The 16,709-nt window shown below is 41.9% G+C and overlaps 1 protein-coding gene across 3 annotated transcripts; it reads left to right on the forward strand.

The window, feature by feature from the left end:
- The first annotated feature begins 230 nt into the window (after positions 1-230).
- On the forward strand, positions 231-16,599 carry slc44a2 (solute carrier family 44 member 2 (CTL2 blood group)). 3 transcript variants are annotated; one of them, XM_069704914.1, is made up of 22 exons: positions 231-364; positions 6,311-6,359; positions 6,453-6,526; positions 7,513-7,597; positions 7,678-7,762; positions 7,858-7,977; positions 8,074-8,134; positions 8,239-8,365; positions 9,591-9,674; positions 10,238-10,350; positions 10,436-10,567; positions 10,660-10,759; positions 11,013-11,105; positions 11,362-11,446; positions 11,659-11,921; positions 12,172-12,266; positions 12,931-13,034; positions 13,138-13,211; positions 13,335-13,405; positions 13,496-13,584; positions 13,673-13,757; positions 15,971-16,599. In XM_069704914.1, exons 1-22 carry the CDS (start codon positions 328-330, stop codon positions 16,078-16,080), a joined length of 2,136 nt encoding a protein of 711 aa, XP_069561015.1. In that variant the 5' UTR covers positions 231-327; the 3' UTR covers positions 16,081-16,599. The 3 variants fall into 3 exon arrangements, with proteins under 3 accessions (XP_069561015.1, XP_069561013.1, XP_069561014.1); XM_069704912.1 differs by lacking the exon at positions 15,971-16,599 and adding an exon at positions 14,025-15,546 and having other exon boundaries at positions 232-364; XM_069704913.1 differs by lacking the exons at positions 231-364; positions 15,971-16,599 and adding exons at positions 4,465-4,561; positions 14,025-15,546.
- The last annotated feature ends 110 nt before the right edge of the window (positions 16,600-16,709 follow it).

Genomic DNA, 16,709 nt, shown 5'->3' on the forward strand with positions numbered 1-16,709 from the left:
TTGAATGTCAGAAACACACTTATCTTCACATTCCATCGCGCCCCGCTCAGGCGCGCTCTGATTGGCTGCGGCGGCTGTCAGTCACCAGGCCCGCGCTCTCCCATTGGCTCCCTCCGCCTTTCCGTTAGGCTGGAATGCGCCGTGCTCCGGCTGGATATGGGATGGTCTCCCTCCCCCCCCCCCCCCCCTCCCCCCCTCCCCTCCCCTCCCCCCTCACTGGAGCGGTTGGTCACTAGTTATTGACGTTTCTTTTCCGCCTCGACATTTCCATGGTAACTGTCCTGTCTGAAGTCTGATCAGCTGCGACGAGCCGAGCAGTGAGCGACGATGGAGCTGGAGGAGAAAAACCCGGACCCCAAATACGGTAAGAGCGCCTTCGTGCTTCTGCTTTTCTGCCCCGAGATTTTATTTTTCTCCAAACGATCGAAGAAATCGAAACAATGACTGCAACGGAAAGATGGGTGTGGACCTCATGGCCTCATGCAGATCAGGAGGCGTCCTCTTCTTCCTCCGCAGACCGGCTTGCTTTTCCACATGATGTCATCATCTTTAATATCTGAACATGTCTATTAAGTTGTTTTTCATCATTTATTTGACCAGACTAAGTGAATGAAGACCACACGCTGTGAACGGGTGGTTGTGTTTTCTTAGTTGTAGCCTTATGTTACCGACGAAATACATCTCCAAATTAAACCAAAACTTAACCTAGTTATTAATTAACCTAATTAAACGGGCTGATAAAGACAATTAGATTGCTCAAAATGAGCCTTGTTTTGATTGACTTAGAATATATTTCATATTTAGGTCATTTTGTACTCAAGGAAAACAAAAACAAAAAAAACAGGCCAGAAAGATGGAAGAGAGCCCAATATGCATGGATGGTATATTTGATTTATTGCCCCCCCCCCCCCCTTGGTGTGTTTGTGTGTTGACATGTGGTCCTTTCATTCACAGATGCAAATGCCTCCTCACAAACACAGAAACACATGGGCTTCACAAATGTTAATTGTCTTTGTCAAATGGATTTTCTTTGCATGCACATAATGTGGAAAATGTATTTCCTGTATAAGTCAAACCAATGACTCACTGCTGATAATGATGTGCCCCCCCCCCCCCCCCCCACTAAGCAGGCAGCCCACAGCAGCCTGGCGTCGTCTTCTTGTGTCTGAGCCGGGTTGTTGTTCGTATGGACTGTTGAGTCATGAAGTTTTTATAACCAGTGTTATTCTTGCTTTAATACCCCGCGTCAGCGTCGGTCGGTACATGAGAGGGTGGTCATTTGGTGGCCGCGGGCTTCGTGCTGGTATTTCACAGGGAAGACAACCGCCAATGCTGCCTTGCTTCACCTGGACCACCTGGACCGTGTTCAACCTCGTCTGCTCTTCCGACTCAGCAGACGCAGTCAGAAAGCTCCCGGTCGATATTAAGCTGGCACATGCTCGGATGCATCGTCACATACGTTGCATGTCAGACACCGCAGCTGAATGATTCATCATGATCACTGATTTGGACTTTTAGCTGCTGGTTTGGGGGGAAATCAGACAAACCGTTGCTTTCATCAGCCGAGCAGCCACTGAGGAGGACAGAGATGTGAGCCAGCGGCTGTGAAGTTTTATTTAGCCCTTTTAAAAAGTGACTTTAATGTGTTTTCTTGTTGACTTTAAAGAGTATGGAGGCCAATGACCTCATTAGTGTCTGTAAAAGGGGAGTTTTGTTGAAGTTGTAACAGCAGCGGAGCAGAAATACACACTTCTGTTCTGTACCATAATCACAGTTAATCAATTAATCATCCTCATCTAAACGCGCCTATTGGAAAGATGAGATCGTCAGGAAGAATAGCGCAGGAGACTAAATATAGTCACGCTATCTCATTGCATGTACAGTCGGTGCATGTGCACACAAACGTGCACAACCACAGTGGCTGCTAACCCATTAAAGTAGGCAGGGAAAAAGATTCATCTAATAACCCTGCAGGGCCCATTAGTGAATCACATCAGTCATGACATCATCACTACCTTTAACACACACACACACACACACACACACACACACACACACACACACACACACACACACACACACACACACACACACACACACACACACTTACTCCAGTTTTAGCATTTACATTTCAGTCATTTATTTAAAAGAATATTTTAAGGTTCCACTAAATACTCATGAGTATAGGTTGGATACTCATGGCAGATGTTTTTAACTCCTTATGGACCAGAACAGAGACTCTGGAAGGCCCTGTGGGTTTTTTCATCCTCTGGGCTCTGAAGAGGTGTTTAATGAGCTGCAGGAACCCGAGATACTCCAATCAGGAAGAATACGTCTGCAACATTTGCACCTTTAAAAATAAAATTAAAAAAACTTAAAGTATCTACATGGTAGACACCAGTGAACTACTACCATATTAAATTGGCCAATTACATAAAAAACAACAAGAGCATTTACAAAATATTTGGCAGCTCGTACACAACAACAATGAGAACAAATCTGCTGGATTGCTTTTCAGGGACAATCAGAGATTGTTTTATGGCAAAGAGCAGCCGGTTTCTCCTCCTAATGGAGCTCCATCTCGTATTCACAGATGGTGCCACAAATGAAAGGCTGGTGGAAAATCTCTCAGTGTTTACCCTCTTCTCTGGAGAGGAAGAGGAAATGGACACGTAAAATGACGGCAGGGAGACACCAGCAAACCTTTTCACAGTTTTAATGGAAATGCAATCAGTAAAAATGTTTCCAACTGCAGTCGAGTTATTTGATGCAGCTCTTCTTTCATGGTGCACATTTATACTATAGTTGTCTTTACGAGAGCTATATGACACGAAACTATATAAACAAATTTATATCATAGACATTTCCTTTTAAACATTTCATTTCTTTTCAAAGTCAACCTTTCATTTTTCATACATTACAGTTATTCACCAGTTTTCTTCCACAGAAACACCACAGACTAATATGTGGTGATTTATTTTGAAACTGGTTATTTTATTACGTAAGTTGTCCATCGTAGAACACCGATGAGGAAATATTTCAGCTGTAAAATGTCCCAATTCCTAAACACAATGGACATGTCACAATTATTACATAATCGCCTGATCACAATTATTTGAGCATAAACATGAACATAATTGCTTCAATTCAACTGTATAAAAACAGCTAGAAGAAACTGAAAGAAAAGTCTTATTTGCGTCAATATTTCCACGTGTTTCTTCCTCCTTTTCATGTTCGACGGGCGCTCTTCTATTGACGTTATCTTCTGCTGCGGTTTAATGGCACTTCAGTGGCGAGTTAGTGGCTCTAAATGTTTATTATGAGGCACTTCAACTCTAATATCTGCGTTTCAGTGAGCATCTTTTGACATCAACTTCAGGGATTTTGTTGCAAAGCCGAACACCAATGAGTGGCTCATCTTTGCCAGGCGTATGTGTATCATTAAACTTTAACTAGGCTGATACTGTGATATTGATAGAAAATGAACAAGACAGTCGTACATTTATTTAAGTTCTTGCTGAGAGTAGATACCAAAAAAAAAAAAAAAAAACTTAAACTACCCATCTCTTGGTCGTATCTCCAAATTTAACACAGAAATATCACAGCAGCGTTGATGTTCTTGTACTCTCAATAAGAAAGCAAACAAGAGCTTTTCTCAAAATGTTCTCAAAACTCCAAGTCTGTTGGGCGCTAACAATACAGATTCTCAAGAGTTACCAGAAATGGCTCGCTCTATGTGATAGATGTGGTCAATACTTGGTATTGTATTTCATACTATGGCACCCTGTGACTCGGAGGTGGTCATGTGCCACCGGAGAGCGCGTAGGATGGTCTTATCTCAGATGTACATGTGTCAGACACGCACGCCGCATCATAAACAAATCATTGTCCTAACAATGCATGAAAACATTTTCAGAAATCTTTGTCCATTGTTCAAAGTGAAAGCACTTGGAGGGGGTGTGCTGTCGAAATGCCGTAACAAGCTGGAAAACGTGGTTTAAAGTCGAAACAGGAAGTGAAGGAAACATCGAGAGGCAATTAATCTTATACAGGTTAAAACGCGTTTTCTTTATTTCTTAAAGCGTTGAGTTCAGTGCCCTGTTGTGGTTGAGATATCTTTTGGAGGTGAGAGTTCAGCTTCATAATGATTCAGTTGCTTGAGTTGAAGCCTGTAATAACTGTTATGATGCTGCAGTTAAAGACTGTTTTAATTTCAGAGAACAAACTCTGCCTCCTGTGACACGGATCAAACCTTCACATTTTTAGTCTTTAGTTAATTTTGGCAACAGCAGTTCCTCTCTGTCTGTTCATTTTGAGATCCTCTCTTTACTCCCCCGTCAGTGCCGCTGTGATTGCGTTGAGGAACCCCGGAAGGACCAACGAGAGCTTTTAAATAACACCAGAAAGGAGGAAGTTAGAGGTCGGGGTAGGTGGCAGAACCTCGTGCAGGAAGGAGACTTAAAATACGCAACACGCAGCAAACTGAGAGGAATCTATAAAACCGAACGCAACACAGACCGAGAAAGAAACGACGACAGAATGGTAAAATTTGAAAAAATAGGTAATTTTTTATTTATTTATGATAAATAATAATAATCTTGTTTGATTTGAATCAAGCTGGTCACATGGCTCTCAGTTGCTCACGGTTAATTAATTATGATGCTTAATGGACTGCTGTCGTCACATTGTACCTCTGTAAAGTGAAGCCTTTCATTTGTGTCTGCACTGTGGGCAGAATATACGTGTGTGTGTGTGTGTGTGTGTGTGTGTGTGTGTGTGTGTGTGTGTGTGTGTGTGTGTGTGTGTGTGTGTGTGTGTGTGTGTGTGTGTGTGTGTGTGTGTGTGTGTGTGTGTGTGTGTGTGTGTGTGTGTGTGTGTGTGCGTATGAGCAGACATCTAGTCTATAAACACCCTGCAGTTACACCATGGAGCCGGACTCGTGTGCACAGAGCAGTTGAACATGATGAGTGGTTGTGAAGGGTGTGGCCGACGCTCACAGCAATAAGACAGGATGTGTGCTGGTTCTGGCGTCTTGTTGTTTCGCAAGAGGATGTTTAGTAAGTCGAGGAGATTGTGATGAATTCTTCACCCAGCTGAGTTCATATTTTAAAGACTGTGACGTCCACAGGGAGTTCCCACCCGTCACCGGGGAGCCATTTTGTGGGTTGCTAGGCACGACAGTCAGGCAGAAGAATCCTTTTTGTTGGGAAGAAAGTCTTTGTCAATAAATGAAGTCACTCTTCGGTATGCACACTGAAGTGCTCACACGTACTACCTTCTTGGTATTGTTGTACACTACTGTTAAAATATGTTTTATTTTAAATGATCTGCAAAAGGACTGGAAGCAAATAACATTATGTAAAGATGTATATGAAATGTGCTGACTGTAGAAAGAGGAAATTATCCCATCAAACAGATGTTGTGGTCATACATTGCTGTACCCCGACAACACCAGACAGCTGACTTTTGAACAGGATGTTTTGCTTTTAATGTTAGTACCTTTTGATAGTTCGTTCCAATCGTGTATAAACATTTATATGCCTGACTTGGCACCTTATAGCCCAAAAGCTTCTTTATATATATCTGTCCTTACTCTATTTACAAAAGGGGTCCAGCTTACTGTTATTGTCACTTTCGAAAGTGACGAATCATTTGGTCTATAAAATGTCAGAAACGCCCAATAAGTTGCTTGTTTTGTACAATCAAAGGTCCAAAACTCAAAGATACTCCATTTATTATCATTTTAAACAATACAAAATATTCCCAATTGAGAAACAGCAGCTCAGGAATGTGGCATATTTTTGTTTGTTTGTTTATTTTTTGAAAAAGGTTGCCAGTTATTTATTGTTTTTTCTGCAAATTGATTCATTGACTATTGAACAGTGACATTTTAAAGTATGTAGAGTTTCCGAAATATTTTATTTACTGGTCAACAGCAAGGCCAAAAAATTATTACTTATTATTTAATATTAACTTGAAGTGTGGGTATGTTATGATGTTACAAACATACTATTTTATCCCTCTATCAAAATTCAGTTCTCCAAATTAAAACAAAACAAAAAACTGTTTATCTGCTATAATAAGCAACACTAAAATTAGTTTGATGGTTTTATAATTTGACCATATTGTGTTTGTCAGTATTATAAAAAAATATTCCTTAATATTGTGACATTGATTTCAGCACTTTTGGTTCAGGTGTTTTCAATCACAAGTGGTTCTCGATCAGCTGAAAGAGTCATTAAAATGAAACCACAGGTTTTTTTTATATCCTGAGGCATAATCCAGTATGTTGTGTCTGTTTGTCCTCCAGGGGAGGCCAGGAAGTTTGACCCGAACTTCAAAGGTCCGATCCATAACAGGTGAGACGTCTGTTTTAATCGCTGCTTGGTTGTTGCCTCCTGCAGTAACTAGCAGACACTGATAACAACATGTTGTCTCTCCTCCTCTCTCAGGGGCTGCACAGACATCCTCTGCTGTATTTTCTTCATCTTGGCCTTGTTGGGCTACTTTTCTGTGGGTATCCTTGGTAAGATTGATCCTAAGTCACTACAACATCTATACTATCTTTTATTTATGCATTTAGAATTAGTACATGAATTAATCTCTGTACATATTTGCTGTAATCAGGATGATGTCTGAGTTTGTCATCAGTTACCAACGTGTTTCCAAAAAACATACTTTATACTTTATGTTCCCTAAGATGAAGGCTTTACCTAAAACTGGACGCAGTCTTTGGGTCGAAAAAGTAAAAGCCACCGTGCAAGTGTAATACCACAGAGAGCCACTAGGTTAACATTTTTTTTTCCACAACTCATTATGGTGTTACAAGCTAAATACATTACTTGGGGTCAATGTTCCTTCTGAAAATAATCCTTAAGATAATTGGATAGTAGACCTCAAAGAAAGGGGGCGTGCCTGGTTTGATTGACACGCCTGGGGTGCAGTCAGGTTTCTGGTAAAGGTGGGCGGGCAGAGTGTCCTCGGTTCTCGGTCAGATCCGCCCCTCGCTCCTCCCTCTCCTCCAAATATGGTCGTTTCTTCACTTTCATTTCTTTAAAAAAATGAAGCCAGGTGGGTTCAGTCACCGTGTAGTACATCGCGGACATCGACATGTGCGTATGTTATAGACACTAGTTACAATATTTATTCCTTATAGATTAATAATATACAACATAAATAATAAATAAAAATGCCGATCAATAAAGAAGATACACTGTACATTTACTGGAAAAAACTGCGTAAAAGAAATTCAGAAACACACTCAGTAATCACCTAAAATCCTTTTGGTGAACTGAAGATTTATTTTCCGTGGGCTTTCACTGAGTATAACTCTGGTACAACACCGAGTGTGTGTTCTCAAGGTTGGAAACTGTTTACATATTTCAGACAGAGCACTTTGTCTGTCTGCTTTCCCGGCCTGTACATTTTCTATTTCATGCCTCCGTCATTAAGAGACTGTTGGAGTGTGATTTTAATATCATGGTTTTTGTTTTTTTCTTCTTCTTTCTGCAGCGTGGTCTCAGGGTGACCCCAGAAAAGTGATTTATCCCACAGACAGTCGGGGGCAGTTCTGCGGACAGGCCGGGACACCTCTGGCGTAAGTCACCCGACGACATGAACAACCGCACGGTACAATACAGGAGTGATAATAGCTTCGTTTTCACTGTCACACAACAGGAAGAAACCTTTTCTGTTCTACTTCAACATCCTGAAGTGTGCCAGTCCTCTGGTGCTGCTGGAGTTCCAGTGTCCCACCACGCAGGTCGGAAAAACAACATCCACAGTCGTCCTGTGATTATTTCTGCCCATTCAAACCACCGAGTTAACTGTCAGGACTGTATGTGATCATGTGTCCAGTTGTGTGTGGAGAGCTGTCCCGGACGGCATCTGACGTTGGTGAAAGCCAAGTTAGGCAACACAGAGGACCATGAATACTACAGCAAGTACTGCAAGGACGGAGTGGACTTTGCCAAATTGGTAAACATTCAAATATTTATATTATTTACGTTCTATACGTGTGAAATGTACAATTTGATGGAAACCTTCATTCAAGGTGGTTTTACGTGATTTCAGAGTCCTCCTGAGATCCTGCGGGAGGGCTTGTGTCCTGCGATGCTGATCCCCAGTAAAGCCTGTAAGTGAGACCCCGATTCCCCGAACTCACTTCATTTTTCTGTGTCTGTTGATCTGTTCTTTCTGTACAACCCTGAAACTAATAAAACTCATCCCCTTTCACAGTCACACGCCGCTGCCTTCCTGCCCTGGAGACGATGAAAGGCGGCATGGTGGTGGTGGACAACGAGACCACATTGGACGGCGGGATGGGCGTCAGTGTCAATGCCACCGATCTGCTGGAGGCATCGAAGTGAGTCATTTACATTAAACAGCCGGAAATCGTTTCACATATTCATAATTCTGTAAATCACAAAAAAAACAATCTCATTAAATGTGAGAAATTATTTAGATAAATCAACATTTTTATAAAATGTATGATGGGAAATTCATTTTTTGCGTTGCTAGTTTTATGAATTGGTTGATTATCATTGTCAACAAAATACCTGCAGGTGTGACGACAAGCAGTTTAAAAGTGGATATTTGTCTTGAATAGATTTATAAAAAGTTATCCTGACTTTCAGCCCTTCAGGAAGTGCTGTTGAGATGTCACACATCATGCACAAGGCATCCTCCTCCGATCTCACCACAGTGACTTTTGGCTCTATAAAGGACTCGGCTCTGTAGGCGGATGTATGTTTGTTGCAGCCTGATGACTTTGCTCTGTTTGTTTTCACCTTGAAGGATCTTTATGTCAGCGTTTCTCTTCTGCCGGCGTCCTCCCACTGCAGCAGTGTGCATTGCTCTCTGTTTGTTATGAGTTATGAGGTGTACTTCCTGTTACGGTGTAGTGTTACAGCTGCAGCATCCCAGGGCTGGTTCAAGTCAAATGGCATTTGTCAAGTTAATTTCAAGCATGGTATAAATTATTACCAGAATGAGTTGGAAATGTTTTTTTGATCCATGACAAGTTCCAAATTAAACATTTCTGTTGTAATTCCATTCAGTTAACATTGAAAACAGATTCTGTTTTTATTTACGCACATAAATTTATGTATGCTAATTATTTCAGTTGGTAACAGTTAAACTTGTTTTCTTGATTTACTGACAAAAAGTTTGTCAGACAACTAATAAACGAAGTAAATTCTTTAGTTACTGTTACAAGAGGTCACACAGTGATGCTGCAGCAGTATTCAGTGTAATATATGATTTTAAAAAATGTCTCCTGGCTAAAGGTAAATCAGGAGGAAACAGCTGGTTCAGCCACCAGTTATTGTCTCAGCCAGCAGCTGTACAGGCTTCTTAGTTATCACACAACCACAATGAAAAAGTAAAAAAGACAAAAAACAAACTCAAGGAGGTTAAAATAGTGTAAAACACTGTTATATGCAGTTTTAACCTCTGTATATATCTTTTAGTTTTTAATGTGTTCAGTTACATATTACCAATTGTAACTTCTCCGAAAGAGTATCGAGGCTCCACATAATATCTACCAATGTTATGATGATTGTTTTGAACCTCTTTTCTTGTTGTTGCAGGAAGTCTAATGTGGTTGTCGAAGGTCGTCAGGTCGCCATGAGAATCTTCGAGGACTACACTCAGTCTTGGCACTGGATATTGCTGTAAGTCTGCTCGACTGTTTCAGCGACAGATCGAGTGATGAATATGACACCTCAAGTACAACACTAGACAACAATTAACTGGTTCAAACTTGGTTCAAAGTTGACTCTTTTAACTGGTTTGGACACACATAGTTAGGATGGCTTAAAATGTTTTTATGTGGTATCTGAAAAAGCATCTGAATGTTTAAAGCTGAGTTTAACTAACTGATGATGTGAAACCAGAAAAAATGCGTGACATCAATCATCTGATCCAACTTGGTATCACACCAAACCGGGTAACACACCAGTCAGAAGACGGCGCGTCGGTGTCCCAGTTTCTCTTTCCTTGGGTGTGAGAAACCACGTGGTCACGTCTAGAAAGACAAAACTGCTTGGCTAGAAAAAAAGATTTATTTAAAGGAGTCAACATCACTTCTTCTTTTTTTGGACTCGAACTTGAGTTTCTGGGGTGAAAGTCCGGCGTGACGTGTGTCACACTGCTGTCTGCTAGTGGACTGTCAGATGTGATGCTGGACTGTCTAATCGCTGCTCTATAACATGTTTGGTGCGTCCGTCCTCCCCAGCGGTCTGGTGATAGCCATGCTCGTCAGCATGCTCTTCATCGTCCTGCTGCGGTTCCTGGCTGGCATCATGATCTGGATCATGATTATTCTGGTCATCCTCGTCATCGGATATGGTAAAGTCCTTACAGCTTCCGACGACGACGAAGCCGCAGTCTCCTCCGCTTTCATTGACGTGTCAATAAACGGGACTCCTTTCAGGTGTTGTCCACTGCTACTTCGAGTATGCCAGTCTGAATAAACAGCCCGGCGCCGACGTCACCATCCGTGATCTGGGCCTGCAGACGGACTTCTCCGTCTACCTGCAGGTCAAACAGACCTGGCTGGCCTTCAGTAAGCACAAACTGCACTTTCCCCCCGTGATATGTGACTCTGTGTGAGGTGTTGATGGATCCTGTTAATGTGCTGCGTTCACTGTCATGCAGTGGTCATCCTGATTATCGTGGAGGTCGTCATCATCCTGCTCCTCATCTTCCTCAGGAAGAGGATCCTGATTGCCATCGCCCTCATCAAAGAGGCCAGCAAGTCAGTCTGGCCCGCTCGTTTATTCCAGAATATTACTTTATCCCTCAAATCTATGAAGCGTTTTAGAGTCCTTTAGCACATTGTTTTGGTTTTACAGCCAAAATGTCTTTTGCTCTCTAACGTCGGTATCTTTCTCGAAAAGTCGAGTATCGGTCGGGATTCAACTTGAACATCACTGTAAGAGAGAGAAACCTAAACTTTTATATCTCAACTTGTTCACATGATGTCCACGATGGCTGTTTTTCTTTCTCAGAGCTGTCGGCCACATCATGTCAGCGTTGCTCTACCCACTGCTCACCTTCACCCTCCTGGCTGTGGTGATCGCCTACTGGGCCATCACTGCTGTGTATCCTTTCATTTTTCTGAAATGATCAAAGAAGAGAAGTGAGAAATTAAAGATCATGTAAACAGGGATATGAATGACCATCTTTAACTGTAAATACAATAAATAAAGTATCCTGATCAAAGTCAGGATGAGACACAAACCAGGATATGAAAATAAGATATGTGAAAATGTAACACACTCACTGTAGCAGGTGGAGCATTTTGTGACCTTTTCAAAGACCTCCTCCACTTGTCGTCTCCTTGACCGCTCCGACCAGCTTTTTGTCCACATCTAATGAGCAGGTGTACAAAGTGTTCAACAACTCCATCTGTAATTTCTCACGAAACATCTGCAACCCAAAGGTATGTCTCAAAATGTCACCGTCGCATGAAATGAACTCTCTAAAGATGTGTTTTAGGTGACAAATTAAAATATTTGATGCTTTAAGGGGAAGAAACCCATAAAGAGAGTTTAACTGTGTTGCGTTTTATTTGGACATCATCACAGATCAACGTGTGAAAACTAAATCTCCAGTGATCTCACAGTTTGTCCCTTTTCCTCCGTCTCTCTGCAGACATTCAACACCTCCAATGTTTTAGCTGAGTGTCCGGACGCAGAGTGTCTGTTCGCCTTCTACGGCGGTGAGACGATCTACCACAAATACCTCATCTTGTTCCAGTTCTACAACGTCTTCCTCTTCTTCTGGTGCGCCAACTTCGTGACGGCCATGGGCCAGGTCACTCTGTCGGGGGCCTTCGCCTCGTATTACTGGGCCTTCAAGAAGCCCGAGGACATCCCGGCCTACCCCGTTTTCTCCTCTCTGGGACGGGCACTCAGGTTGGACAACAGACTTTTAATACAGATTCTTTATATGTGTGTGTGTAACTGGACTTTATTGTACAATGAATGGAATATTCTCTGCTACTATATGTAGTAGATTGTGCAGTTTATTGCAGCAGGTGCACAAAGCTGGCAGGATTTTGAAGGAAGAGGGTTATTATCTCCAGTCAGCGGGGGGGGTCGCTCCACCCGTGTGACCGGGCAGTGAGTGTGTGATGCTCACAGTCTGTTTCCTCCTCCCAAACAGATACCACACCGGCTCCCTGGCGTTTGGCTCTCTGATCCTGTCTCTGGTCCAGGTCATCAGGGTCCTCCTGGAGTACCTGGATCACAAGTTAAAAGGTCAGATGATGTCATGCTTGAACTAAATGCACCTGGGTGTTGACTGTTTATCATTATAATATACACCGATTAGCCACAACATTAAAACTACTGACAGATGAATAAGAATTCATAATTCACTATAATCCTTCATAAGGATTATTATGTAAAATTTGTATTGAATTGGATGTGTTGATTTATTTGAATGGTCATTTTGGAGACTGTAGTTTGTGTTGCTGTTAAACTGTGGTGGGTTATATACTAAGAGATGTTCTTAATATTTTGTGAACCCAACTCTTTCCCTTGTAGAAAAAAACATGTTTGTTTCCCAAATTTTCCACGAGACACATGTGATCACATGTATGACACATGTTTACCCCATGTTGCCACATATGATAACATGGGAACATTTGTGAAAAAGTTTTCATGAACTTCACTAAAAAAAACTTTCCGAATCCACATTTCCCATAAGAAAAACACGTTTCACATATGAACTGAGTTTTTGCACGTGAAACTCGTGTTGTTGTTTTTTGTCGGGTTTAAAAGGAAGGAACAAAATAACTGAACATGAAGATTACGGTCCTTATGTCAGGAGTATTTATTGCTTTATCGAAGATTGTGGTTGTATACGTGTAAAACTGTGAATCCCGGTTCTCTAATCTTCCTTCCTGCTTCTGTCCTTCAGGCGCTCAGAACAAGTTTGCAAAATTCCTGCTGAGGTGCATGAAGTGCTGCTTCTGGTGTCTGGAGAAATGCATCAAGTTCCTGAACAGAAATGCTTACATCATGGTGAGTGCTCGTAACTGGATATTGACAACTTGCCACATGTTCTGTCTTGTCAGCTTTAAAAGAGGTTCAATTGTCTTTCTCTTTTTTCCTTTTTTTTCCTCAGATTGCAATCTATGGAAAAAGCTTCTGTTCCTCGGCTCAAGATGCCTTCTTCCTTCTTATGAGGAACATTGTCAGGTAGGATTTCCTTATGAAGAGACATTTATTGACTATATTAGTTTTTAGCTGATACACAACTATTTTTAGCCCACTTTAACTTGATGCACTCTCATATTCTGCTCTGTCCCCATTTCATCCCAGGGTGGCTGTTTTAGACAAAGTGACTGACTTCCTGCTGTTTCTTGGGAAGCTCCTTATTGTTGGAATTGTTGGTAAGGGAGGTTTTTTATTTATAGATCTGAACACTGTCTGGCTTCCAAGTTTAAATCCACTAATTCACTTTTGTTTTTTCCTTTGTTTAGGGATTTTCTCTTTTTTCTTCTTCTCTGGGAGAATCAAAGCTATCGAGGAGGCTGCACCATCTCTCAACTACTACTGGGTGCCAATACTGGTGGGAACAGTTATATTTATGTGATTTGATCCTCAGCTTTGAGCTCACCTGTGAGCATTTGATGACATATGTGCCTTTGTCCTCGTAGACAGTGGTAGTGGGATCCTACCTCATCGCCCATGGCTTCTTCAGCGTGTACGCCATGTGTGTGGACACACTTTTCCTCTGCTTCTGTGAGTAATTTTTCATTCAGTAGACAGCCGGGTCTCCTCCCTTCTTCCTGTTTACGAGCTGCCATGAAAGTGTCTGCAGCCGAGCTGCTGGTTTCTTCTTCTTCCTGCCGTGTTTCTGACTCTTATTCTCTTTTGTCTCGTTTCTCCCATTAATTTCACTTCACTTTTATTTCCACACATTCCCTCTCTGTTATGTTTTCCCCTTGATTTTCCATTAACCCGAATCAAAAATACGACGACCCCCCCCCCCCTCCCCATGCTCAAAAGGCGAAGACTTGGAGAGAAATGACGGCTCCTCCGAGAGGCCCTACTTCATGTCCCCCGAGCTGCACGAGATCCTCTCCGAGACGAAGAGGCCGGAGGAAGATCGCGACGGCGTCGAGCCGGTGGACGCCGACAAACAAGTGGACGAGGTGAAACTCGAGGAGGAGACGCCTCTTCAGCAGCAGGAGGACGGAGAGATCCAGCTGAAACAGCAGGTGGTGGTGAAGCAGGACAACGACGAGGAGAAGCCTCTGCAGAACAAGACGGATGCCGAAGAGCCGAAAGAGGAGAAGACGGAGAAGACGGAGGAGCCGAGTGTCGGTCGGGCCGAGGAGACCGAAAAGAAAGAAGAACCGGAGGTGAAGGAGGCAGAAGAAAAGCAGGAGTTGAAAACGGAGGAAAAGATGGAGGAGGCGTCGGCTGCAGCCGTGGAGGCAGAGAAAGAGGAGAGAGATGAAAAGGCCGAGAAAAAGGAAGATAACCCTCCGACTGCACCGCAGGAGTAGATGTTTTAAATCAAGTGAGGCTCCGTAAACCTCATACAGCATAACGAATGAAAGATGTGTATCTACAACTTTGTGACATGGACCTGTTCAATGTACGGCATACGACAAGCTAACATTTCAGATCGCCTTGCAATGTGAAGCGGAGCGAGGTCGGAGAAAGGTCGACGTGAAGGTCGAAGCAGGTCAAAAAGCCCAGTGCATCTCTGTAGCTTGGAGAAAAAAAAAGAAAAAAAACGCTCTCTCGTGTTGGTCTTAGAACAGTGTTGGTTTTTTTTATATCGTGAAGATCTGTAGAAAACATTGTGAGTGTTGAACCTGTGCCTGATTACTGTCACTAATATTTATTGTCTTAATCCTGTTGACCGGATGCACTACAGACCCACTCAAGCACCATGTTTACAGTCACAACATGTCAACCGATGGTGAATCTCCTTCACTGTTTACAATAATACCAGCTGACGCCAAAACGTTACAGACATATTTGATAGATACTGTATGGATAATGGATCTGTTTTTTGTTTTGGTGTTTTCCTATGGAACTTGTGTGTATACAGTAGTGTACCGACTATTATGTATTTTTTGGGCTTCAGTCTCGTAGAGATCCGAACACAAGACAGGATCCCACATATTGTATTGCCACCTACTTGCCTTGGTATTTCGGATTGGCGTACTGTAAGTGCTGTGATTGTGTCGCCATGAATGATGCAGCCGTCATGACCTCTCAGACTCTGGACGGACCCCCACCCCCACCCGCCCCCGCCACCTCCCTCTCCCTCTCCCTCTCCTCCTCCTTGTCTCTCTTTCTCTCTCTCTCTCTTAAGTGCTGCATGGTATATTGACTTTGGCCTTCTGAATGCTCGCAACTAACAATCTAAGTAAGTCTCTGGATGCTTTTTGTAACTTTTTATTCTCCTTTGTCTAATTGTGGAAAGTAGATTTGTTTTTTTTTTCACTAAAACTACTGATGACATTCCATGTTTATTGGATGTAAATCTCTAATTAAAGGTGATTGTATTTAATGGTGGTAGTTCTGTTATGGGTAAACACGCGACTCTCAAGGTTGTTTGGAAGCAGGTGAGTTTTCATGTCAAAGTTTTCTCCAACAATTTTACAAATTAAATCAACTTATCATGAAGGATGTCTTTGACAACAGTTTTATAATGTCCTCTGTAGCCCTGGTGGAGCTTTTTGTTTTTTAAGGCGTTGAGTAATCTCAAATTGGGCTGGTATTTGCAGATATAAAAGGAAAACAAAATTCAGACAAATTAAAGCATCTTCTGTAACATAAATGTACTTCTTATCTCCCCCTTTTCCCACTTTAATCGTCATGATCCCTCAGACAGATAATGCATAAATACGATCAAATTAAATCACTAGTTCAGTGTTGACATGCTGCAGGAAAAAAAAAGTGTTGTTACTCAACTGTCTCTGTCCGTGTCACAGTGGAGGACCTGGAGCGCAACGACGGATCATCAGAGCGGCCGTATTTCATGCCACAGAGTCTGCTCAATGTGCTGAAGACGCACAATGAAGGGCCCACACCTGTGTACTGAGTCACAGCATGTGTGTGTACATAACAGTGCCATTTCTTTTGATGTACGGTATGTTTGTGTCTTGCTGTCAAATGGGATTTTTTGTTTTGTTTTCTGTGATATTACTCATACTTTTGTATTTTGTTACAAATGACATGTACTTACAAGGCTGATTGTTATTACAGAAGGAATACATGAGTTACAGATGATAAATGTGGTTAACTTAAACGACAGTGTGCCTTAAGAATTAATGCTTTCGATGTCTTTGTGCATTTTGATATTTTTTGGATCTTACGCTGTCATACAGTTTGTATAAAAGCTTTTGAAGGGTCCAGTTTATGGCCGATGGAGTAAAGCTGTGCTTTATCAGTTTAACTTAGTTATTGTACATTGTTTGAAATTCAAATACCAAATAAAAGTTGCTAAACTGAAACTGTGCCATGAAATAACCTATGTTGTGATTTGGCGCTGTATAAATAAAATTGAATTGAATTGAATTAAGTTAAACTGCAGGAGATTAAAAGCTTTATTTGACACGGACGGCCTGAGCATTGTGTCATTGACTAAATGTATTTAGTTATTTTTCACCACAAAACTTTATTTCTTAACTACAAACAAACGTTGTTTTCCACGTTATCATAGTTTTCATG

The sequence above is a fragment of the Brachyistius frenatus genome, unplaced genomic scaffold, assembly GCF_029030835.1.
Source record: "Brachyistius frenatus isolate BFR_SWC_R1_liver_20210118 unplaced genomic scaffold, ASM2903083v1 Contig_53, whole genome shotgun sequence".
Taxonomy (NCBI): Eukaryota; Metazoa; Chordata; class Actinopteri; family Embiotocidae; genus Brachyistius; species Brachyistius frenatus.

What these genes read in the sequence shown, in the direction of transcription:
- slc44a2 (XM_069704912.1), top strand. Translation starts at nt 328, where the DNA reads ATGGAGCTGGAGGAGAAAAACCCGGACCCCAAATACG. An exon ending in GATCTGCTGGAGGCATCGAA is followed by an intron (nt 8,366 to 9,590) that starts GTGAGTCATTTA and finishes TTGTTGTTGCAG; the next exon opens with GAAGTCTAATGTGGTTGTCG. An exon ending in CTTATGAGGAACATTGTCAG is followed by an intron (nt 13,212 to 13,334) that starts GTAGGATTTCCT and finishes ATTTCATCCCAG; the next exon opens with GGTGGCTGTTTTAGACAAAG.